This window comes from Babylonia areolata, chromosome 18 (assembly GCF_041734735.1).
Source record: "Babylonia areolata isolate BAREFJ2019XMU chromosome 18, ASM4173473v1, whole genome shotgun sequence".
NCBI lineage: Eukaryota > Metazoa > Mollusca > Gastropoda > Neogastropoda > Buccinidae > Babylonia > Babylonia areolata.
Genome location: NC_134893.1, coordinates 20,711,928 through 20,736,836, shown reverse-complemented (window position 1 = coordinate 20,736,836; position 24,909 = coordinate 20,711,928). Strand labels below are relative to the sequence as shown.

Below are 24,909 nucleotides of genomic sequence, written 5' to 3'. Positions count from 1 at the left end.
TGTGGGGGGGGGGCTTGTTTGTTTGCAAGTATTTGTTTTACTATCAAAGTGGATTTTTCTGCAGAATTAGTCCTTTTGTTGCCATGGGTTCTTTTATGAATACCAAGTGCATGCTCCACACGGGACCTAAGTTTATCACCTCATCCAACAGACTAGCACCCATACCACCACTCAGGGTCTAGTGGAGGGTGGGGAAGGAGGATAAGTTAGTAAAAATCTTGGTCCCTGCAGGACTCAAATTAGTTGACTTGTGGATACAGCTTTCAAGGTGGGTGCATTATTTATTGTTGCTTGTTTGTATTGATATTCATGTTTGAAACAGATGTAAACAGATGTATTGTTTTTTTTGGGGTTGTTTTTTTTTAATTAAAATTTTTTTATATATTTTTTTTACAATGTTTGAAAGTGAACATGTGCATTGCTTTTATGTTGAATCATGTCTTTTATGTTTAATGCTGCTTTTTAGGTTTTTAAAGTCATGTCTGATGTTTTTGTGTTGAATAATTGTTTCTGGTCATTTTGCCGCACAATTTCTCTTCATGAGATGATAAACTTTGTTTTATCTTACTTTGTTATACCTTACCTTGGTTGGTTTTTTTTCATTACCCCACCATAACTTACCTTACCTTACTTACCTTACCTTTTTCCTATTCTCTCTTCTTCACTTTGCTTCACTTCATTTCATGTAACTTAACGCAACTTAACATAACTTAACACTTCAGTTAAGAAATCAACATAACTTACCATTTCATCCTTTACCTTCTCTTCTATGATCTTCTCATCTCATCTCTTACCTTACTTTACCTCAACACAACATGATACAACATAACATAGCAAAAAATAACATACCTCACCTCATATCACCTCATCTCACCTCGCTTTACTTTTACCTTCTTATCCTTTACCTTCCCTTCCATACTCTTCTCTTACCTTGCTTTACTTTACCTTACCTTAACAAACATAACAAACATAGCATGACATGACATAACATAACATACCTTACCTCACCTCACTTCACTTTACTTTAACTTGTTTTTTTTTGTTTGTGTGTATCAGAACATGAAATCAAATACTTAAACTTGTTTTTTTATGTGTGTTCGCATGCAATAATGAACGTCAAGAAAACTTTAAGTTGAACTAGTTTTTTGTGCAAGTCAGAACACGATAACGAACGTGGAGAAATGTTAATTTGTTTCTTTGTGTGTTGTCAGAACACATAACAAAAGCGGAGGGTACTGAAAACTAACTTTTTTTCGTGTATGTCAGAACATGATAACTTGGTTTTTTGTGTGTGTTTCAGAACACAATAATGAATGAGGAAAATACTTAACTTTTAACTCTTTTTTTTTGCGCGTGTCAGAACACAATATTGAAGGCGGAGAATACTTTACTTTGAACTTGTTTCTTTGTGTGTCAGAACACGATAACGAACGCGGAGAAGTTGCTGGCTGCGGCAGATGAGCTGGCCCAGACGGGGGAGTGCGACCCCAAGGAGATCTACGGGGAGGCCCACGAGCTGGAACAACGCATGCACAACTTCCTGTCAGCCCTGGAGCGTCGCCGCGCTGTCCTGGACATGACTGTGGCCTTCTACACACATGTGCATGAGGTGAGGGCTTGTATGTGTGTGTGTGTGTGTGAGGGTGTTAGGGGTGTGTGTGTGTGTGTGTGTATGTATGCGTGTGTGTGTGTTCATGAAGTGAGAGTTTGTGTATGAGTGTGAGAGGTGTGTGTGTTTGTGTGTGTGTGTGTGTGTGTGTTTATGAAGTGAGAGCTTGTGTATGAGTGTGAGGAGGGGGTGTGAGTGTGTATGTGTTTGTGTGTGTGCTTGAAGTTAGGGCATGTGTATTTGTGTTGGGATGGGAGGTGTATGTGTGGGGGGGAATGTATTAGTGTGTTTGGGGGTAGGTGATGTATGCATGTAGTGTGCATGCATGTGTGTTTGGTCTTCTGCACCCATGTAAATGAAGTGAGGGCTTTGTGTGTGTGTGTCTGTGAGAAAGTGTGTGTGTGTTTGTGTGTGTGTGTGCATGCATGTGTGTATGTGCATGTGTGTGTGTTTGTGTGTGTTTGTGTGAGTGTGAGTGAGTGTGTAGCCTTCTACATCTATGTACATGAAATGAGTGCCTTTGTGTGGGTAGGGGGAATGTGGGGAAGGGTGGAGGGTGTATTCAGTGGTGGGAGGTTTGTGTGTGGTTTTCTACACCCACAAATACATGAAGTGAGGGGCTGTGTGTGGGGGGGTAATGTGTGGGAGGTGGGGTGCTGTTCGTACAATGCAGCAAAATAATATCAGAATAGCGTACCATTATCTGTTGCCATTACCAGTGTGAAGAAATAAAAAAGTTTAAGTTGATCACAGCAAATACATTTTAAGTCATAGAATTCTAGCACACTGAAGCTGACAGTTCTGTGCCACTGATTTTGATTCAATAGCAGATGATAGATTCAATAGATAAGAGCTTGTGTGGTTTAATAATGATAATATATAATAATGATAATATTAATAGTAATGATAATGATGATAATGATAATAGTCATATAGATTGATGCTCACACCTTTCTGACAGGGAAACTTGTGGCGTTTACAATTGAAGTTCTACAATTACTAAAAGTACAGAAGTATACATTATGCATTCAAATATGACATACCACATACAAACAAGAGTGCTCAAACACAAACACACAAGTTCATGCACACATATAGACACTAGCTGTGAGTGTGTGTGTGTGTGTGTGAGAGAGAGAGAGAGAGAGTCTCTGCATGTGATTTAACACTGAAATCCCCACCCCCACTACCTGTATGCAGTTGACAAACTGGCTGGAGGAGCTTCACGGGGAGCTGCAGGGGGGTGACATGGCGGACACGGTGGAGGGGGCAGAGCAGCTACTGGCCCAGTTCACCCAGCAGCGACAGACCACACTGGAGGTGGCCATCAACACCGTCAGCGAGGGACAGACTCTGCTGGAACAACTCAGGTAAGTCTTGTGTGATGGTTTGTGTTGTAGAACTGGTTTCATTAGAAATCTTTCTTTCTGTGTGTGTTTTTTAATTTTTTAATTTTTTTTAAATTTTGTTGATTTACTGTGTGCATTGGTCTGTTTGTGGTTTGTGTGGAGCTGGTTCTGTTGGCCCTCTCTCTGTGTTTGTTTTTATTGTGTGCATTGATCTGTTCAATTTGTGGTTTGTATGGAGCTGGTTCCATTGGAAATCCTTCTCTGTGTGTGTGTTTGTTTTTTTGTTTTTCTGTAAGTGCTGATTTACTGTGTGCATTAATCTGTTTCTGATTTGTGTGGAACTGGTTCCAATGGAAATCCTCCTTTCTTTCTTTGTTTTTCTGTGAGTGTTGATTTGCTGTATGCATTGATCTGTTTGTGATTTGTGTGGAGCTGGTTCCATTGGAAATCATTCTGTGTGTGTGTGTGTGTGTGTGTGTTTGTTTTTCTGCAAGTGTTGATTTGCTGTGTGCGTTGATATGTTCAGTTGTTTGAGGTTTGCGTGGAGCTGGATCCATTGGAAATCCTTCTTTCTGTGTGTGTTTGTTTGTTTGTTTTTCAGTGTGTTGATTTGCAGTGTGCATTGATATGTTCAATTGTTTGAGGTTTGTGTGGAGCTGGATCCATTGGGAATCCTTCTTTCTGTGTTTGTTTTTCTGTAAGTGTTGATTTACCTAAATTTACTGTGTGCATTGATCTGTTGATTTGTTTGTGGTTTGTGTGGAGCTGGCTCCATTTGAAATCCTTGTCTCTGTGGGGTTTTTTTTCTCTGTAAGTGTTGATTTACCATGTGCATTGATTTGTTCATCTGTTTGTGTGGAGCTGGCTCCATCGGAAATCCGTCTCTCTCTGTCTCTCTCTCTCTGTTTGTTGTTTGTTTTCCATTTTTCCGTTTAGTGGTATTTTGCTGTGTGCATTGGTCTGTTCATCTGTTTTGTGTGTAGCTGGTTCTGTTGGAAATCCTTCTCTTTGTGTGTGTTTCTTGGTTTGTATTTTTGTCAGTGCTCTTGATCTAATGATAATAATAATGATAATAATAATAATGGACATTTGTTGAGCACTTTCCTCCCTGTATCATAGTGTATGTCTGTTGTTGTTTATGTTTACCTTGTGCATGTTGTCTTCTCCATTTGCTGATATGCTGCTGCCGTTGCCATGGTTGAAATTTTTTGGAATTGTTCTTTTTTTTTCAGTTGTTTACTTGTGTTTAGTTATTTTTGTTTTTCAGTTTTCTTTGTTAGTCATGTTTGTCACTTGATTGGCGCTGTCTGTCAGAGAGAAACTTTGATTGTCGATTGATTTTATTGGAAATGGCTTCTTAAAAAATACACACACAAAAAACCCCCAACAAAACAACTGTCACTTCCATCTCTTTTAGTGGGTACATAAAGTTAAAATACATCTGCAAGCAACAAGATTTTCACATGTAAATAACTATATACCACCAGACCCCACCAGAATTCAAATGGAAGTTTTCTCTTAAGAAAATTTCAGTCTGTAAAAAAATAACCAGACATTTACTTTTTCTAACTTCGTAGCCTTTATCAAATTTGTCACTTATGTTTTCTGACTGTATATTAATTTTCATGTACAGTACTCCCCTACTTCACAGTTTTAATATACACTGAAGTAAGACTTGTTTATGTTATGTCTTTCTGATAAATTTTCAAAACAATTGTCTTGTCATAAAACTGTTAAAAAGAATTGAATATATGAGAATCAAGTGCCTATGCACACATACACACTTACATACATGGATTTACACCAATAACTGGAAGAGCATTGTGTGAAGAACATAGAATAGAAGCTACTATAAACTATGAATTATTGCAGTGTTAATAGTAATATTGTTTTTTGTTTATGTGTTTGTTTCTTAGATATTGATGTATGTTTTTTTATGGTGTATGTGTGTGTGTCTCAGAGAGAAATAGAGAGAGAGAGAATGTGTGGCTTGATCAGTTTTATTGTGGTGGGTATCATGATGTATCTGCTGAAGTGGACATGTCTGCATCATTTTCTTTTAGTATGTCAGGGTTGACAGCTGAATAATAAAAAATGTAGGTGATATAATTATGCCTCTGAAATCATCAGTGAAAAAGGAAAAACAGTCAATATCCAACTTCGGATACATACATTCATGACTGTTCAAGCAGGATTTGTCCTCATAAGGTACTGCTTTTTGGACTGAAGATGAATTTCACTGCGTACATGTGAATTACTGAAATATCCGGTTACAATGCTGCTTTGGTGTTGATTTTCAAAGTTTGAAAAACCACCAACTTGATTTCAGCTTTTGATGTTTCTCAGTTCTCAGTTGCAGGTTCGTTTGTTCATTTTCTGTTTCTGTGGGAATATCAGAAGTATTCAGGAATTCTCTGGAAGCTTCTGGAAATGAAGTGTATGCTGCCCTACTGTCGACTGACCAGTTGGATGTGTGTGCTTTGATTGTTCAAGTTGTTTTAACTGTGTTTTGCCTCTTGCCTTACCTTTGGCCTTGTTGACTTGTGTAGATTTGTGAAAAAACATCGTTATCCAAAGTGAGTTGATTTTTGCTTCTGACTCCTTTTATGAGTTGCTTTGACTTTTTATTTATTATTTCTTCATTTTACGTTTTAGTTTGTTTTTTGTTTGGTTGGTTTTTTTGGGGGGATAGGGGGGAGGTGGTTTTTGGTTTTTTTGTAGTAAGCGTGCTGTATGGCTTGGTTCCAGCGGTGCTGCATGCTGTGTGTTGGATTGTGGGTTCTGAGGTTGCTGCTGTCAGTACACTCTGACACGGGGGTATGCTGCTTCACTCACACGCGCGCTAATCCTGTACCAGAATGTAGTGCTGGTGGTGGTGCTTGCTTACTAATGTTCAGGGATCATTGCAAGGGAAGACCAGGATCGTATGGAGGTTGTTTGGAGGAGGTGTGCATGATTTTGCTTAGAAAGAAAATCTGAGGTGGGAAAAAAATGTTGATATATTGCCATTTTATGACCAGATGTGTGGTGTCTGTTCACTAAGAAATCAAGAGAAAATGTTTCGATGTATCACTGTTTTATCAGTGATTGGAAAACATCTAAAAATGATTAAGTCGTAACGTATGGAGCAAAATCAGTGAGAAGGTATTAAAAAAACACATGTAAAGTAAACATCTGTTTTCTGCATTTTTGGCTGTGCCTTAAATGAATATTTACTAAATATGTTTGCAACATATTTTGCTTTGTGCACTGGCTGAGGAGTGAAACTTAATTTCAAAGAAGAGAAATGAGTATTGAGCCTATCAAAAAGAAAGGTCAGAGCACACACATCACTGTCACATATTTCAGTACTAGGATCTTACCAGACGGGAGCTGAAAATAAAAATGAATAAACCTAGGTGAAAGTGGAACACTTAATTGTTTCAGTAACTGCTCCTTGGTTTGATTGAAAAAACCCACAATTTTTAATGTGAGCATGTAAGTGAACAATTGTCAGGCAATACTGCTTCATGTTTTTGTTCTTGTTTTGTTTTCTTTCTTGTCAGTCACCTGAAAACCCTAGGGTTGAAATATGTAGCATGTGTTGTCTTGTGTATGTGTTCTGTTTTTCATTTTGTCTGGCGAGCACAATATCATTTAGAAAGTTTGTGCCTTCAGAATACAGGATAGTCATACAGAATACTCTGATCTCCAGAAATAGCCTTGACTACTTTCGAAATCTAATCTTTTATACCTGAGCCATCGTCTTTGAAAATCCAGCATTGATTCTGGTCTTCCCATGTGCATCCCCTCACACACATGTTTTGCACTGAATGCTCATGAACCTTCCTAAAACAAATGGGGTTTTGTACAGTGGTGAAAGTTATGGTCACTTTTTTGTCTGGCTTTAGAAGTAGGGATACAGTAGCGAGTCAAACACAGGATGATGTCTGTAGCTGTTCTATGTGTGGAAGGGGAATAAAAAGATGACTCTGATGTTAGACTGTGTAAGAAAAGAAAAGAAAAGGGAGGGGGGTAACTTTTGTATTCATGTAATGGTAGATTGTAAGATTGATGTCTTTTTTTCTTGACAGTGTCTTCATATATCTCTGAAATCTTGTATTCAACTAATTTGCACAAGTTTCTAACTGTCTATAGCTCAGTTACCACATACTGGAGAAACTGGTAGAAAATGATTAATGTGACATTAGTTGAAATGAAATCAGTGTTGTGTGGGTATTTGTTAAATGTGGGTAGGGTAAGGGGTGGGGGGGACAGATGGAGATGACTGCGTTGTACAAAGGTTAATTTACATACATGCACACATGTATGTGCACAAACACTTGATCACACACACACACACACACACACACACACACACACACACACACACACACACACACACACACACACACACACACACACACACACACACACACACCACAGTGCATATCATCAAAGTAGATGAGATAAACTAAAAATATCAACTAAATCATTTGCGTTTTGTGTGAAATGTGTATTTCTAAACATTGAAGTAAATTTGTTCAGAACCAAAGATTGTAGCACTTCTTTTTCTCCAAGAAAACAAATTTTAAAAAAAACTATTCCTTCTTTTTTTGTCATGATGCGGGCTAAGGTACCTATGCTGATCAGATGTCTCTCCTGATGTCTTTTTTTTTCTTTTCTTTTTTTTAGATACTGTCTGATAGTTGTGATATGTGTATACATGCAGTATCTAGGGGCAATATGATTTTTTTTATATTTAAAAAAAATATTTTTATTAACTTTGAAAAAAACTTTGTCATCTTTTGGCACTGGGAGTGGTACTGCACAGCACTGTTGTGAAAGCACAGACCACACCTGTTTTAGCTTTTAAGGAATTCAAGCTAATTTTTTATGTTAGGGTGTGGTATTTATTTATTTATTTATTTATTATTATTATTATTATTATTATCATCATCATCATCATCATCATCATCTTTATTATTATTATTATTATTTATTTATTTATTTATTTTGGTTTGATAACCACTATCTGTACTGCACAGAATCAATGTGGGTTACCATAAATAAAAAGAAACAACACTGTTATAACTTTGGATGCACGATCATAATGTGTAATGATTAAAATGATAGGGTTTTGTGTGGTACTTGGATGTTGAGGTTTTCAGAATCTTCGTGCCCAGTGTGCCTAATCACATTTAGGTACTTGGAATGCAATGTATCTTACATTTTCCATTTGCTTTGTATAATTTCTCTGCCATCATATGACAGAACATCTGAGCTTGCTTTCTGTTTGTAAAATTTCTGGCTTCGTAGGTGACAGAGATAGATGTCTGAAGTAAATCATTCCATGATAATTTATTATCTAAGTGGTTTTGGGGTGGTTGTTGTTGTTTTTTGTTGTTGTTGTTTTTTTTTTTTTGGGGGGGGGGGGTTAAATCTGCCATTCTTTTGTAATTTTTAAAGTCTGGATAAAATAAAAATTCTGAATATGTGTTTTCCTGGTTACTACTAAATGATTTGAGCAGAATAAGATACATACAAGTTAGGAGGGAATATGCTGTCGTTTATTTTATGGAATAATTGATTGATGAACTCACATGATTTCTCCGTGGGTTGCTTTATTGGGCTGAAAAGATGTAGACCTAGGATATTTTCAGTAAAGGATGATTATAATTTGATTATGATTTCTGGCTTCATAGGTGACAGAGATAGATGTCTGAAGTAAATCATTCCATGATAAATTATTATCTAAGGTGGGTTTTTTTTGGGGGGGTGTAGGGTTTGGGGGGGGAGGGGGAAGGGGTTAAATGTGCCTTTCTTTTGTAATTTTTAAAGTCTGGATAAAACAAAAATTCTGAATGTGTTTTCCTGGTTACTGCTAAATGATTTGAGCAGAATAAGATACATACAAGTTAGGAGGGAATATGCTGTCGTTTATTTTATGGAATAATTGATTGATAAACTCACATGATTTCTCCGTGGGTTACTTTATTGGGCTGAAAAGATGTAGACCTAGGATATTTTCAGTAAAGGATGATTATAATTTCTGGCTTCGTAGGTGACAGAGATAGATGTATGAAGTAAATCATTCCATGATAATTTATTATCTAAGTGGGTTTTTTTGGGGGGGGGGGGGGGGGGGGGGGGGCTTGGGGGGGGGGGGGAATGGGAAAGGGGTTAAATGTGCCTTTCTTTTGTAATTTTTAAAGTCTGGATAAAATAAAAATTCTGAATATGTGTTTTCCTGGTTACTACTAAATGATTTGAGCAGAATAAGTTACATACAAGTTATGAGGGAATATGCTGTTATTTATTTTATGGAATAATTGATTGATAAACTCACATGATTTCTCCGTGGGTTACTTTATTGGGCTGAAAAGATGTAGACCTAGGATACTTTCAGTAAAGGATGATAAGTGTGTTGGTGTGTACATATATATATATATATATAGAGAGAGAGAGAGAGAGAGAGAGACACACACACACACACACACACACACACACATATGTGAAGTCAGTTTCTTGTTGTGGGTTGTTGTAGATGTGAAGTTACGCACATAACTTCCTCTGCTCCTCGTGTGCTGTGGTGTACACAGTACAGTAAATAGTTTATTTCCAAGTATTTAAATCCAACTCTGTCAGTTGATGACCATATCAGTAAGAGGTGCCATGGTTGAATCACTTTGGTGTTGGACTTTTCATCTGGTATTCACCAGTGATGAGGGTTTTAGGCTCTGTGTCGGCATGGTGTTTCCTTGGGAAAGGCACTTTACTCCCGATTTTTCTAGCTCCACCCTGTTGTGAATAGGTACTGTGGTCAGGGAAGGTGAATCTGGCGGAAGGAGAGGATTGGGCCCCACCTTCCTATTCCGAGCCTCTTACACAGTGAATACGAAAGTACTGTCCCTATGGCCATAAAAGACTGTGGGGCCTTTATTCTTTTGATTAATAAGAACCTTAATACTGACCAATGCTTGAACCTTGTACTGAGGAGGTAGAGTGCATTTTGAATGGCCATTATTATTAGTAATAGCAATGGTGATGGTGGTGATGGTTATGTATTTAGGGTATGTGAGGATGGTGGGAAAGGGTTTCGGGGGTAGGTGGGGTAGGCAGCCCTTTAATTAAGAGTTAAGAGAAACAGCACTGTCTGTAGAACAAGGCTGCCAGTCAATGTTAACTGCGCTCTGAGAGAAAAGAAAAGAGTTCATCTGTAGAATGAAAGTGGTAGCATTACATGTCAGTTTAGTGAGCGGAATTAATATAATGATGATGCATATCTGTTTTGTAAGTGACCAGATTGATGTAATGTGATGTTGTTTTTTAAGTGAATCAACTGTTGTTTGTTTATTATTATTATTATTATTATTATCACTTTTCTCCCCCCCCCCCTCTCTCTCTCTCTCTCTCTCTCTCTCTATATATATATATATATATATATATATATATATATATATATATATATAACAAGTTTCTCTGAATATGATAACTGATTAAAACTGGTCAGGTGAATATGATGATGAGGGGTTGATGAGCCAGGTGCTGATAGAGATGGCAGGTGTTTGTTTTGATGGTAGCCACCCTTAACCCCACCCCGCTCCCATACCACCATCCCTACCCCGCTAAGCTGGAATGGAAAGTAATTGGGTGTGAAGAGCAATTCGACGGAGAGGTGATGAGTCCATCTGATACTGTTGACAGTGATGGATGGTTACACGTGTGAGTTCTAAATCACCAACATTCCAGTTGTCACAGCTTCATCATAATATGCACACACATAGTGGTATTAGTGTGTCAATAGTGTGCTTTCACTTTCGCTCTAGCTTTTTTTTCAATTTAATCATCTATTTTCCTTTTTCCCTCCTGAATAATGTCTTCTAAAATGTATACATGTATTAAATTGTTCAGGCACAAAAGAGGGTTGGGGGAGGGGGGATCATTAATCAGTGCCTAATATTTTATTCCAATTTATGTCTGTTAGTAATCTATTTCAAAGTGCTGATCATACATTAGCGTTTACAGCTGTAATGTTCCACTTGGGTCTGTCATTGGGAGTATGTCAAGACACAACAATGGATGTACTTGGTTTATTTCAGTCTGGAGTCTGTCACAGTTCGACAACTAAATGAAGGAATAATGACTTGACTTGTTGTTGAATAAGACAGGGCACGTATCTTTGAAATGTAAGTAAATCTGTATCAGGAACAGATGTAGTGCAGGTTTTTCAGTGGAAGAAAGGGCAATGTGGTGTACTGACGGATAGATGTGTGGCATGAAATACAGTGTCCCTTTTAACCACATAGAGTTCACTGCAAGAATTGAGTGAGTGATGACATTAAGTTGAATCCAAGCATGGCAGAAAAATGGATCTGATAAAAAAAATGTTAGAAGAATCCCCATTTCCAGTATGAATTACTCTTTACTGTTGCTTGGCATGCATTTGCTTACTGGAAGCATTGTCCACACAGGTTGTACACAGCGGCACATCTTTTGTTCGGTCACAGGCCCAGCAGACACTGAGTCACACATTCTGTGTTCACTGTATATCTCACTAGGAATAGTATGTGACACTGACAGTGTGCCGCACAGAATCAGCAGAAAATGAACTATGCTTAGCTGGGTTCACACAGGATGTGGTGCACTGGTCATGTGCTGTCATAGATAGAGTGAATGAACACTGCACTTCACCTTTTGGCTTTCGCTGCATTGTCAGTTTTCGATACCACACTGCCAGACTTTTACTGCACCATCACACCTGCCAGACATTCCTTTGTACTGCCCAGAGTTGTGCCGTTAAGTTCCTCATCTATTGCTTCTTGAGAGTTGACAGACTTGTTTTCCCAATGTTATAGAGCAAAGTTAGGTTGGTTTCCAACACAGGTGGTCAGTGCCTGCCGTAAGGATTGTCAAAGTGTGGTTAGCAGATGACCCTCCATAAACCGGAGTGCAGACTGCAACAGCTGAGGGCTGGAGGTTTTTGTACACATTGTGAAAAGCTACAGTCTTTGAGTTTGAATATATTCAGTCAGTATATAGCATTACTGAGCAATTACAAAACACCCCTTCCCACTTCCCTACCGGTCCCTTTCACTTCCCCTTCCCCAGCACAGAAGAGCTTGGTTCCATGTCTCACACTGCTGAATGTCTTAGTCACAGAGTGGTGTACTGACTGCAGACAACACTGTTGTTACTGTCTGAACATGTGCATGATGCATGTGGTCCATGTATGCTGCATAATTATGATGCAAATTAGCACAGAACGAGTGGGACAGTGTTTCACAAAAGTGTGTGTGTGTTCTTTTCCCAGGGCTGTGTCCATCGATTCAGAAAAGTCCAGCCACAGCGGTGACTACAGTCATATAGAAGGTCTGTGGTGTTTGTTTGATACGTTAAGACATGTGTCTTTTCTGGTATTGATGCTTCTTCCCCCCACCCCCCCACACCCCCTCTTTTATACAATTTATTAATTACAGTATTGATACAAGATTGGGGGAAATGTATTTTCAGGCTTAGCAACATTCTTCTCACAAAATTGTAGACCTTATATTTAAGAACCTTTCTTGTTTAGGGTGTTGTTGTTGTTTGTCCTATAACACACACGTGAAGATGACATACACAGAATATTGTTATTGGTTTTGTTGATGGCATTGAACAGGTATGAGTTCTGTGATGTCTCTGTTAGAATTTGTGATCTGTAAGGCATCAGAAAATCTGTTCAGTGGAGGAGAACTGGACAGTGAATTTTCGACCCCAGTCTGTTTCAGTGTGTTTGTGCACACCCGGGGAGAGTGTGTCACCACAGTGCAGTGCCCCCCGCCCCCTTTTTTTCTGTGTTTTTCTGCTTACGAGTGTATTTGTTTTCCTGTCAAAGTGGATTTTTTTTACGGAATTTACCAGGGAACCTTTTTGTTGCTGTGGGTCTTTTAGGTGTGCTAAATGCGTGCTGCACATGGTTGCTTGGTTAATTGTCTCATCGAAAGGACTCAACACTCACATACATACATACAAGTGTGTCTAATCTCAGTGAAGAGTGTGTGTTTCCTCCTGCCCCACAACTGCCATGATGTATTTTTTGCCATGAGGAAGGTGGCAGAATGGTTAAGAAACTTATCTGCCAATTAAATGTCCATGAGGGTCTGGGTTTGTATCCCTACCTCACCCTTTCTCTCAAGTTTGACTGGAAAATGAAGCTGAATGTCTAATAATTCCGATGAGACGATAAACCGAGGTCTTGTATGCAGCACACACTCGGTGCATCTGAAATAGAACCCTTGACAACTTTAGTGTCGCCCTCTGGCAAAATTCTGTCAAAGAAACCCACTCTGATAGGTACACAAATAAATATGCATGCACTCAAGGCCTGACTAGCCTGTTTATGCGTTCTGTTGCTGGTCAATTGTCTGCCTAGCAGATGTATGTTCAGAGATGCGAACTGTTATGATTTCGCCCAGTTTTGTTACGCTTGATCACAGTTTTGGACATTACGCCAACGTCAAAATTGTTCCAACGAGTTCAGTTTTGACTTCATAGCATGGTCACATGCTTTCCTGTCGTAACGTTACTCGGACGCTGTAGACCTATCGATCATGAGGCCAAGGCAGCCAATACTAACCTTGGTCTCATTTGAGGATGCTCAGCTAATCGAATGCGTGTTTACATTGAAACAGCATTGACTGGACCAATCAGCTTGATCATTTGCCCAAACAAGAGAGAACGTGGCTAAATCAAGTTGTGTCTCAGTTAAGCAGCGTCTGTGCCTGGTGGATCAAGCTATGAAGTGTTTGTATGCCTTGTAGATGCATTTGCTGATGTGGCTTCGTGAGTCCGAGTGTTCCAACCAAATTCAGAATGTTTCTACCAAATTTCCTGATTGTTCCTACAAACACTTGGCAGGGGTTGGCATCTCTGGTCATCTGCCTAGCAGATGTGGTGTTTTGCCTAAATGGATTCGTCAGAACGCAGTGATGCCTCCTTGAGGAACAGAAAGTGAAAGTTGTCGCGATTCCAGGTGTACTGACCCAGCTTAATGAGAGCCGCAGTCAGCTGGAGGAGCTGTGGGCTGCCCGCAAGATGAAGCTGGACCTCTGTCTGCAGCTCCGCATCTTTGAGCGCGACGCCATGGAGGTGAGGGTCATTGGTGGAGGGGGGAGTGTGTGTGTGTTTGTGTGTGTGTATGTGTGTGCGTGTGTGTGTATGTGTGTGTGTGTGTGTGTGAGCGGTGCGTGTATTTGTTTGCAAGTTTTGCTCTGTTCTTTGACTGTGTCTTTGTGTCAGCATGTGTGTGAAAGAGAAACTTTGTGTGCATGTTAGAGAGAGAGAGAGAGAGAGAGAGAGCGCAATATGATATAATCTGCATTACTTATGAGGTCAACTTCGTGGTTAAACACCTAATGGGAGAAATGCCACCTTCATGACGCTAGTTATAAATGTGTGTGAGCCATCTCAGTATCTGTAAGTGCATCTGTGTGTGTATATAATATAGATGTATAGATGTTTGTGCAAGTAGGCAAGCAAGTGCAAGCATATGTTAGCATCTGCAAGCAACATATGCACACACATGCAAGCCAACATACACATGCAACACACAGCACTCAGCGTGACCCACAGGGAACTTCCCCTTGTGGGTGAACACCAGACAGTGAACCAAGCAGTCAGTGCTGTGTGCAGGTGTCATCCCAGCTGGAGCTGTGGGCGGAGGAGCTGCAGCACATGGAGGTGGTCAACGACGGTGCCAAGGCCGAGCAGCTGCTGCAGATGCACAATGACAGCGTCCTCCACATGCAGAACTGCACCTTTGAGGTCCTGCAGCGCGGCCAGGAACTCTGTCAGGTATGGAAGGAAGATGTAGGGGTGGGGGGACTACTTGTGTGTGGGTGAGTGGTGTGTTTGTGTGGTGGGTGGGGTGGGTGGGTTTTATTGTGTGGGTAGGTGGGTGGCTGGTGTGTGTGTGTGTGTAAGAGAGAACTCGCTTTCTTTCTTGTCTGTGGTCTATGGCAGGTGTGGTGAGGTGCATTCCTCCTAGCAGGCTGCTCAGTGATGTCGCTGAGAACAAACTTTGAATACACAGTCCCTGGTGATTCAGTTCATCCCCTCGCTTCAGCTCTTGGAATGGATGCGTTGAGAACTGCTTGTTGCATCTGGTTTGTGGCCCTCAAAATATGTCAGACGTTCACTTGTTCTTTTGGTTCAAAGCATCGCGTTCTAAGGGAAGGACTTCAGGCATCAGGCATACTGCGTTTGTGAGTCACTTTCATTTCAGAAAAGAGTTAAAGGAAAAAAGTCTTTTTTCACAATCCCATTCATTAGCACAAGTCAAACTGACAGATTAAACATTTATTTGATATAGATTATCACATAAAGAGAATTAAAGATTTATTTAAAAACCATTAACACGTAAAGAGGATGTTATTGAATTAGATGTGTTTTTTACATGAATAATTTTACCACATTGGGAGTATATGTTTGTTTCAAGAAGAGATTATTGTTTCAAGTTTATTTTGGTGGTGGTGGTTCTTTTTTTCTTCTTTTATTAGTATGCATTTATACATGAATTCCAAAAGGAAAAGGTATCACTTTCTATTGCTGATCTTACAATTTTGCTAATACACACTTCAGAAACGTCAAAAAACTAGATTTGTTTTATCTGGCCACCAAATCATCAGCAGCACAGAGTCTCCTCTGTTTTGTAGCCTCCTGGTGGCCCATCAAGAACACCCTTTGTGGAGTGCTGAGGCTGGGACTAAGACCAGTTAAAGTGGCAATCTTGGGATTAGTGTTGAAGGGATAATACCAATGAAGGAGCACAAATGATGGGGGCCAAAAAATCTAATTTGAAAAAAAAAAAAAGTGAAAGAGAAGGAATTACAAAAAAAAAGAAAAAAAAGAGAGAAATTATTTTTGGAAAGGATAGCGAGGATGAGCACGGGGGGACTGTTTAGCATGCCCATGTGTGTCAGCGTGCGTTTTGGCATGCTTTGAGTGGTGCCCTCCCAGACGCGGCCATCACATTCACTGTCCTTTCTACCTCCCTCTCTCCCCATCCCTCACCTGGCCTCCTCCCCCTCACCTTTCAGCCCCCTCCTCTGTGACCCTCTGTCCCTCACCTGTCTGTGTTGTTTACGGATCCCTCCTCCTCTCCCGGCTGTGGCCCCAGGTCTGTGTTTGTGCAGGGAGGAATGCATGAGCTTCTCCTTCTCCTCCTTCTCCTTCCCTTTGTGTGTGTGTGTGTGTGTGTGTGCGCGCGCGCACGTTCGTGTGTATGAGTGTGTGTGCACGTGTGTATGTGCACGGTCAACAGGACAACAGGAAGGTCTTTTTGCCGCCGGCTCACCAGACATCCCTTTTTTGACTGCAGCTTTGACAGGGGCTGCATTGGTCTTGTCTCCTGGCTTTGGGGATGTTTGGGCTTTGTCTTGTGGTGATCTGTGATTTCTGATGGTGTTGGGCTTTGTCTTGTGGTGATCTGTGATTTCTGATGGTGTTGGGCTTTGTCCTGTGGTGATCTGTGATTTCTGATGGTGTTAGGCATTGTTTTGTGGTGATCTGTTATTTCTGGTGGTGTGGGGTTTTGTCCTGTGGTGATCTGTTATTTCTGATGGTGTTGGGCTTTGTCTTGTGGTGATCTGTGATTTCTGGTGGTGTGGGGTTTTGTCCTGTGGTGATCTGTGATTTCTGGTGGTGTGGGGTTTTGTCCTGTGGTGATCTGTTATTTCTGATGGTGTTGGGCTTTGTCTTGTGGTGATCTGTGATTTCTGATGGTGTTGGGCTTTGTCTTGTGGTGATCTGTGACTTTGGATGGTGTTGGGCTTTGTCTTGTGGTGATCTGTGATTTCTGATGGTGTTGGGCTTTGTCTTGTGGTGATCTGTGATTTTGGATTGTGTTTGGGCTTTGTCTTGTGGTGATCTGTGATTTCTGATGGTGTTGGTTCTGATGTGGGGCTCAGCCATGCTGTGTCTTGGAAGTCGGGTCTGGCGCACAGTGAAAGTGAGTCATGGGGTGGATGTGTGTGTTTGAAGCGTTGGATGTCACTGTGTTGTGGTTTATGTTTATTGTTCATTTCTGTTTAGTGTCTGTGTCTTTGTGTCTTTGTGTGTCCGTGTATAGCATACAAGCTGGCATGTGTTTACATTTGTATACATTATATAATACATTGATGCATGTATGCACATAAGCTGTATGCACGCACACAAGGACATGCACAAACACACACATGCACATACGCACACGCATGCATGCATGCACACACGCACACACACTCTCTCTACCTCCTTCACTCTCTCTCATCTAATGATAACTTTGTTATCTCAGTACAGTACCAGACAGAGAATCATTGTGAATTAAATACTCTGAACATAATAATTATACTTATAGTGTAAAGGCCTACAAGGCAGTAGCAGTAGTGCCGGATACTTTTTCTGTCTTGAGGCAGCAGTTAAAAAACATAAGGGGAGAGATTATTTTACCTGTGTACATCAAAGACAAGCCTATGTCAAGCCCATGTAATTGCTCCTCTCAAGGCCTTGGGATACCACTGCCTTGGACAGGTGATCAGTCATGTGTCGCTGATGTCCAGGTGTCAAATCGGTGACATAGTTTACTGTTTCTCTCACTCACTTCACAGGTCAACCTGACTATAACTCATGTAAATTTGCAAAAGTGTTGTGGGTTTTTTTTTTTTCTGGCAAGCAGTGGTGTGATGTTTAAGTATGAAGTGTTGGACATCCTATAATGATGATTGTTTTTTTGTATTTACTCCCCCTCTGTATTATTAAACTTGATTTCAGTAACTGAGAAAAAAATACTGGAAATAAAAAGAAACAGTTTCTTGTGTGTAAGTGGACTGTGCCCAGAATTTCACAACATTACCTAGCTTGTTAAAGTAAAGATTTGGCATTAAATAATGTTGGCAGAAGTCATGATGGCAGAGACAGTTTCAGGTTGTTAAGTTCCCAGAGAAAGAAAAAAGATGAACAGTTACAGTTCAGGCTGCCAAATATAAAAGATATTTCACTGCTTTCAGCTCAGTCCCAGTAGGATTTTAGTTATGATCAAAATTATTTGTGAATAATCTGTTTCTGGCAAAGATGGTCTGACGTGCACACACTTGGATGTGCATGGCATGTATAATCATGGACTTGCGCACACAGCCGCATGATTTTGCATGTGCGTGCTTGCACACACACACACACACACACACACACACACACACACACACACACACACAAGCAGACACATCAAGTCAATCTTGATTCATGTAAAGGGAGGGGTGTAGGATAATTGGAAAGGGTGGGATAGAGACCAGTATAAAGAGAGCAAGAAATGATTACATTTCAAGATACAGGTTTTTGTGGCTAGATAGAGACATACTTTCTTTCAGACAGAGAGAGGAAAAGGTAACAAGAGCACTTCATCAGACATGTCATCAGTCATGGGATTGAGTGTACCTTAACTTTCAGCGGTATATCAAGCTGTCCGGCAGTCTACAGATGATCGCTTGTTTGGGTTTTGGTTAGAACACTTCATTAGACACTTAATCGATCTTCACATGGAACGTGACTTAACTTTCAGCAGTATATCGAGGCTGACCAGTAGTATACCAAGGGTTGCTCATTTTGGTTTTCTTTTTCAGGGCCATGTTGTGTTTACAGTTTTTGCACTGCATTTCATCATGTGATGTATGTGTTTTTGTGTGTGCATGTGTACAGCTGATGTCGGATGCGGAGTATGACTCTGGCAATCGCATCCAGGCCCTACTGGAGTACCTGCATGAGCGGGAGGGGGACCTGGAGACCATGGCCGAGCAGAAGAGAGTGCGCTTGGAGCAGTGTGTGCAGCTCAGGAACTTTGAGATTGAAGCCAGACAGGTGGGTTGGTAGGGGAGTGGTGAAAGGCATGTATGAGTGTGTGTGGATCATTAACTCTCATGATATACGTTGGGGATTGAATCAAATGTACTTTGATGACACCTGTTGGAACTGAAGTGCACATTGTTCTTCTTCTCTTCTTCTTCGTCGTTATCGTCTTCTTTTTGGTATTTCCTTTGTACCTGTAATTTGCCTGTGATCAGGGTGATAAGAAATGCTAAGCGGTGCTGTCATTGCATCAGAAAGTTACTGTAGAGGGTTGTCTTGTATTTATTTGTTTATTTATTTATTTATCTATTCATTATTATATATATATTTTTTGTAATTATTTTTATGACAGTTATTAATTCATACAATGACATTCACACAGTTTCACAAAAATATACAGGAATAACAGACAGAAGAAGAAGGACAAAAAGAAAGTAATCCATGTACAGAAAATTCCAAGAATATTGCTCTGTATGACACATACAAGAATGAGGAAGAGGATACATCTGCACATTCACTTCACACATCAGAGCTGTTTTAGTTGAAAAAAAAAATGTTAAAGGTTCCATAGTCTTCATTGGCTTAGGGGCAGTGAATTCATATCCACTGTTTCAAGGGCTCGGCATGGGAAGGCAGAGTCCAGTTCCCTCCTTCCAACACTTTAACCTTCCTCAAACAAAGTTAGGTACCCATTCACATCTGGGTAAAGTTAGGAAAATCAGACCAAAGTGCCTTTCCATAGGACACAACACCATGCCGAAACAGGGCCTCAAACTGGTAAACACCCGATCATAAGTCCAACAATGCCAAACTCACTCTGTTTAGACGCCCCCTGCTAGCACATGCATAAGAAAAGAGTGAAATATGCAGCCAGAGTGTTGCTGTGTGTGATGGCAGGTGATGTGACTGTACCGTGTGCAAGTGTGTGATGGCAGGTGGTGTGACTGTACAGTGTGTTGCTGTGTGTGATGGCAGGTGATGTGACTGTACAGTGTGTTGCTGTGTGTGATGGCAGGTGGTGTGACTGTACAGTGTTGCTGTGTGTGATGGCAGGTGGTGTGACAATACATATGTTGCTGTGTGTGATGGCAGGTGATGTGACTGTACCGTGTGTTGCTGTGTGTGATGGCAGGTGGTGTGACAATACATATGTTGCTGTGTGTGATGGCAGGTGATGTGACTGTACCGTGTGTTGCTGTGTGTGATGGCAGGTGATGTGACTGTACAGTGTTGCTGTGTGTGATAGCAGGTGGTGTGACTGTACAGTGTGTTGCTGTGTGTGATGACAGGTTGACTTTACAATGTTGCTGCGTGTGATGGCAGGTGATGTGACTATACATAGTGTTGTTGTGTGTGTTGACAGGTGATCTGCTGGGTGCGTAACGGAGAGTCCATGCTGACTGCCAGCTTCATGTGTCCCAACAACCTGGTGGAGGCCGAGCAGCTCAAGAAGGAGCACGAACAGTTCATGATTGCCATTGAGGTCTGTATTTTATTTTCATTTACTGTTCTGTATCTTTCTTTTCGTGAATTTTTTTTTTTATTCCATTTCTGTTTATTTGTTTTGCCCCCAAAAGAAAGTTACAAGAAGATGGCATCTTTGAACAATGCACCTGTCGTCAGAAAACTTGAACCTGCTTTTTAAAAATAAAATATCATATGCCCCAAAATAAGGTAAAAAGAATATGACAACTGCGAATTAAACTTTTATCTGCAGTTTTAGTTTGATTGTCCAGTCAAACTTGAGAGAAAGGGTGGCAGCAGGAACTGAGCCCAGAGCTGCACGGAAAACTGAATTGGTAGATAAGAGTCTAAACCATTCTGGCACCTTCCTCTTATGCTGCTGGACAGGCACCTGACCAAGCAGATGTGGCGTAGCATACATGAATTTGTCGGAATGCAGCGGCGCCTCCTTGAGAAACTGAAACTGAGTACAAGGAATACAGTATGCATCTCTGGCTGGTGTGCTTGTCGCAAAAAAACCCACGAACTCTGACCATTGTGCATGTGTTGCAGAAAACGCACTACAGTGTGGTGCAGGTGACGCAGCGAGCAGAGTCCATGCTGCAGAGCCAGCACTACAACTCGGAGCTTGTGCGGGCCATCGCTGAGAACGTGACCCTGGCCTGGCAGCAGCTCATGTACCATGCCGAGGAGAGACAGAAACTGGTCATGGCCTCCACCAACTGGTACAAGACTGCTGAACAGGTAAGGGGTGGGGGTGGTTGTTGGGAGTGGGAGGGTGGTGGTCTTGTTTGTGTATGTGTGTGTGTGGGGGGGGCTCTTTTTTGAGACTGTTTGTGTATGCATGTGTGTTCTTAAAAGCGACTGTGAGTATATGTGTACTCTTTTTTGAGAATTTTGTGTTCTTTTATTGGAGACTGTGTCTTTTGTGCTGTTTTTAGAGACTAAATATGTGTGTATCTGTGCTCTTATTAGAGACTGTGTATGCATGTGCTCTAATGAGAGACTATTTGTTAATATATATGTGTGTGCTCTTTTTAGAGATTGTGTATATATATGTGTTGTCTTATTAGAGACTGTTTGTGTATGTTGTGCTCTTTTTCTAGACTAATTGTTTGTATGTTTGCTCATTTTAGAGACTGTTTATTAGTGTACTCTTTTTAAGAGACTTAACTGTTTTTGTATGTGTGTGCTCTTTTTAGAGACTAATTGTGTGTGTGTGTGTTTCCTCTTTGTTTTTTTAGACTTACTCTGTGTATAAGACGGTTTATGTATGTATATGTTCTCATTAGAGACTAACTGTTTGTGTATGTATGTGCTCGTTTTAGATACAGTTTGTATATGTGTGTGCTCTTATTACACTCTGATGAGAGTACTATTACACTCTAATGAGGGTACACACTTACACAAACAGTCTCTAATTTAGAGACTGTTTGTGTAAGTGTGTGCTCTCATTAGAGACTAACTGTTTGTGTATGTGTGTGATCTTTTTAGAGAATGTTTGTGTATACATGTGTGTACTCTTATTAGAGACTAATTATTTGCATATATTTTGTGCTCTTACTAGAGGCTAATTGTTTGTGTATGTGTGAGTTCTTATTACTATTAGGAACTGTTTGTGTATGTGTGTGTTTCATTTGGAGACTAAGACAAGACAAAATTTTTATTAACCAGGGTTAGACATGAACCTATGCAGCTTTCTTTACATGCTGTTCTCACCCACAAAAAATAGGGCATAGGAGAAAAGAGGAAAAAGGGAGAAAAAAAGAAGGGAAACATATAAAATGTGGGAAACAGAATTATACTTAATCTGGAAGCCTCCTACAGTCAACCATTAATATACTCCACTTTTGTAAGTTACACTGGCTTCCAGTATCCAAGAGAAAAAAAGTTAAAGATAGCTTTTATATGAGGTACTTGCATGTTTTTGGTGTTGTTTCACAATTTCAAAATAGCTTGAGCAGTGCCTTGGGACTTTGTAAGGTCAGGCATCCGCTTACCTACCTTTAAAAAAAAAATCTTTTACATTTAAAAAAAAAAAAGAGAAATATTTGTTTATCTTTGTAAAGCAGAGGGCAGAGCATGTATAACATGCAGCGTTTCAAAATAGTATGTTAAGCAAGTTTGTATCTTTAATATTTTTCGTAGCTCCTGTATCTTATTCATGCCACATGGATTATTATATGCACACAGTCGCAAGGAAAGCTCTATAAAGTGCACATTATTATTATGATCATCATTATCATCATCTTCTTCATCTTCCCCTTCATCATTATTATTATCATGATCTTCATCAGTATTACAATTATTATTATTGTCATCATTAGTAGTAGTAGTATTAGTACTATCATTGTTACCACCTGTGCAGGTGTGGTCTGTGCTGGAGGCGTTGGACCGTGACTACAAGCGTGACGAGGACTGGTGCAGCTCTGACAAGTCGGCCAGTGCCAACCGTGCAGCCTTCCTAGTGCAGCTGATCAACAAGCACAACGAGCAGAAAGAGGCCTTCCTCAGGGTATGTCACTTCCCCCACTCCCTGCCGCTAGTCCCTGTGTGCTTTGTTCAGCACTCACAGGACTCGTACATCCCTTCATTGGAAGACTAAAGATCAAATGTCTGTGCTTTAGAAAACATGGACATGTCATTCAGATGTATTCATTTTGATGGTTTTGAAAAGGAAAAAGAGTGACTTGTGTTGACAATTTTTTTTTTTAATTAGAAAAAAGAAAAAAAAAGAAGAAGAAAAATCAGGGAAGTTCTGATGGGTTCTTAGATAACCATTGTCTGAGAGAGTTCAAGCCCTTGAAGTATAATACCATCGTAGGTTAACAATGATAAAACAAGAGTTGTTCATATTAAAAAAAATTGAATCTGTTTATGCCTTCTGCTGTGCATGTATTTATGTCTTTTTTTCTGTGTTTATGGGCTGCGACTCCAACATTCATTTGCATGTACAAGTGGGCGATAACGTGTCTGACTGTTTGTGTCCTGCTGTTAAGGCAGCCTTATTCTGTATTTGGGGGGTGTACATTATTATAATGTGAACATTGTTTTCTACAGGCATGTACCCTTGCTCGCCGTACAGCAGAGACATTCCTGAAGTATGTCAACAGAAACCTGCACTTCCTCGGAATGCAGATGAAGTTCCGCAGCCCTGAGGGTCACGTGAAAGGTACTGTTAATCCTTCATTAAACAGCCTTTTGGGTTGTATGAAAGTTTCTGCTGGTGTTCAGGGATATTGACCAGTAACCCTTCCTTAGCCCTGTGGGTCTTAGGAAAGGTATTGTTTGTGTTAGGGATATTGCCAGATGAGAAAGGTACTGTCTGTGTTCAGTGATGCCACCCACTAATCCTTGATTTAATGATAATGTGTTGTACTTATCTGGCACAAACTCCCCATATAATGGGCTCTAAGCACTTCACATGAAACAGTGCTTGTACAGTGGTGCGTTATACCACACAAGAGGACATTGAAGTGAAAAACAAAATCTATATACCCCAATACAATCCTACAAACAGCTAATACGAATAATCGCAGAAAAAAGGCATAAAATATGCCATACTCACACAAACACACACACACACGCACGCACACACACACACACACACACACACACACACACACACACACACGCTTGCATACACACAGTAAACCACAAGCACACACACGACATGAAGACTCCAGTGGAGGGGGGGGGACACAAATGGAGTGTAGAGGGTGGGAGGAGGCAGACATAGGACAATGTTTCGTCACAACCAAAGGCCATTTTGAATAGGTATGTTTTTAGTTTTCATTTGAAAGAGGACAGAGTTGGTGAGTGCCGGAGATCCAGAGGAAGAGAATTTCAGACAGAAGGTTCTTGATACTGAAAAGCCCTTTGACCAAATGTCTTTGAAGAGACTTTGGGGACTTAAATGAGATTTTCTCCAGAAAAGCTGAGAGAACGGGATGGATTGTAAATGTGAAGGACAAGATAAGCAAGATGTGGTGTGCTGTGTTGTGATGACTGTGATGTGTGTTGGGATGACGATGAGGTGCATTTTGTTGTGATGATGTGGTGTGTAGTGATGATGATGTGGTGTGGTGTGCTGTGATGACAGTGATGTGTGCTGTGATGACGATGTGGTGTGCTGTGCTGTGACAGCAGTGATGTGTGCTGTGACGACGATGTGGTGTGCTGTATTGTGACGACGATGTAGTGTGCTGTGCTGTGACGACAGTGATGTGTGCTGTGCTGTGACGACAATGTTTTGTGCTGTATTGTGACGACGATGTGGTGTGCTGTATTGTGACGACGATGTGTTTGTTGTGACGACAATGTGGTGTGCTGTCCTGTGACAATGATGTGGTCTGCCCTGTGACGATGTGGTGTGCTGTCCTGTGATGATGATGTGGTGTGTGTTGTGATGATGATGTGGTGTGCTTTGCTTTGATGACTATCTGGTGTATATAGTGATGACAATGTGTTGTGTTGTGATGATGATGTGGTGTGCGTTGTGATGACGATGTGGTGTGCTGTGATTTGACAGCGACACTGGACCAGCTGCTGCAGCAGGAGAACCTGGTGATAGAGTACTGGACGGTGAAAAAGAGGAAACTGGAGCAGTGCCACCAGTATGTCCTCTTTGAACAGAGCGCCAAGCAGGTA

The 24,909-nt window shown here is 40.6% G+C and overlaps 1 protein-coding gene across 1 annotated transcript in view; it reads left to right on the top strand.

The window, feature by feature from the left end:
- The window catches only part of LOC143292557 (kalirin-like), a 217,883-nt gene that overhangs the window by 29,414 nt on the left and 163,560 nt on the right, over positions 1 to 24,909 (top strand). Inside the window, exons 15-26 of the mRNA XM_076602964.1 lie at positions 1,418 to 1,609; positions 2,810 to 2,979; positions 5,508 to 5,534; positions 12,251 to 12,309; positions 13,952 to 14,067; positions 14,611 to 14,772; positions 18,649 to 18,807; positions 20,159 to 20,278; positions 20,812 to 21,003; positions 22,628 to 22,774; positions 23,320 to 23,431; positions 24,791 to 24,906. Of these exons, the coding sequence (XP_076459079.1) occupies positions 1,418 to 1,609; positions 2,810 to 2,979; positions 5,508 to 5,534; positions 12,251 to 12,309; positions 13,952 to 14,067; positions 14,611 to 14,772; positions 18,649 to 18,807; positions 20,159 to 20,278; positions 20,812 to 21,003; positions 22,628 to 22,774; positions 23,320 to 23,431; positions 24,791 to 24,906 (1,572 nt within the window). The remainder of the gene's footprint in view (positions 1 to 1,417; positions 1,610 to 2,809; positions 2,980 to 5,507; positions 5,535 to 12,250; positions 12,310 to 13,951; positions 14,068 to 14,610; positions 14,773 to 18,648; positions 18,808 to 20,158; positions 20,279 to 20,811; positions 21,004 to 22,627; positions 22,775 to 23,319; positions 23,432 to 24,790; positions 24,907 to 24,909) is intronic.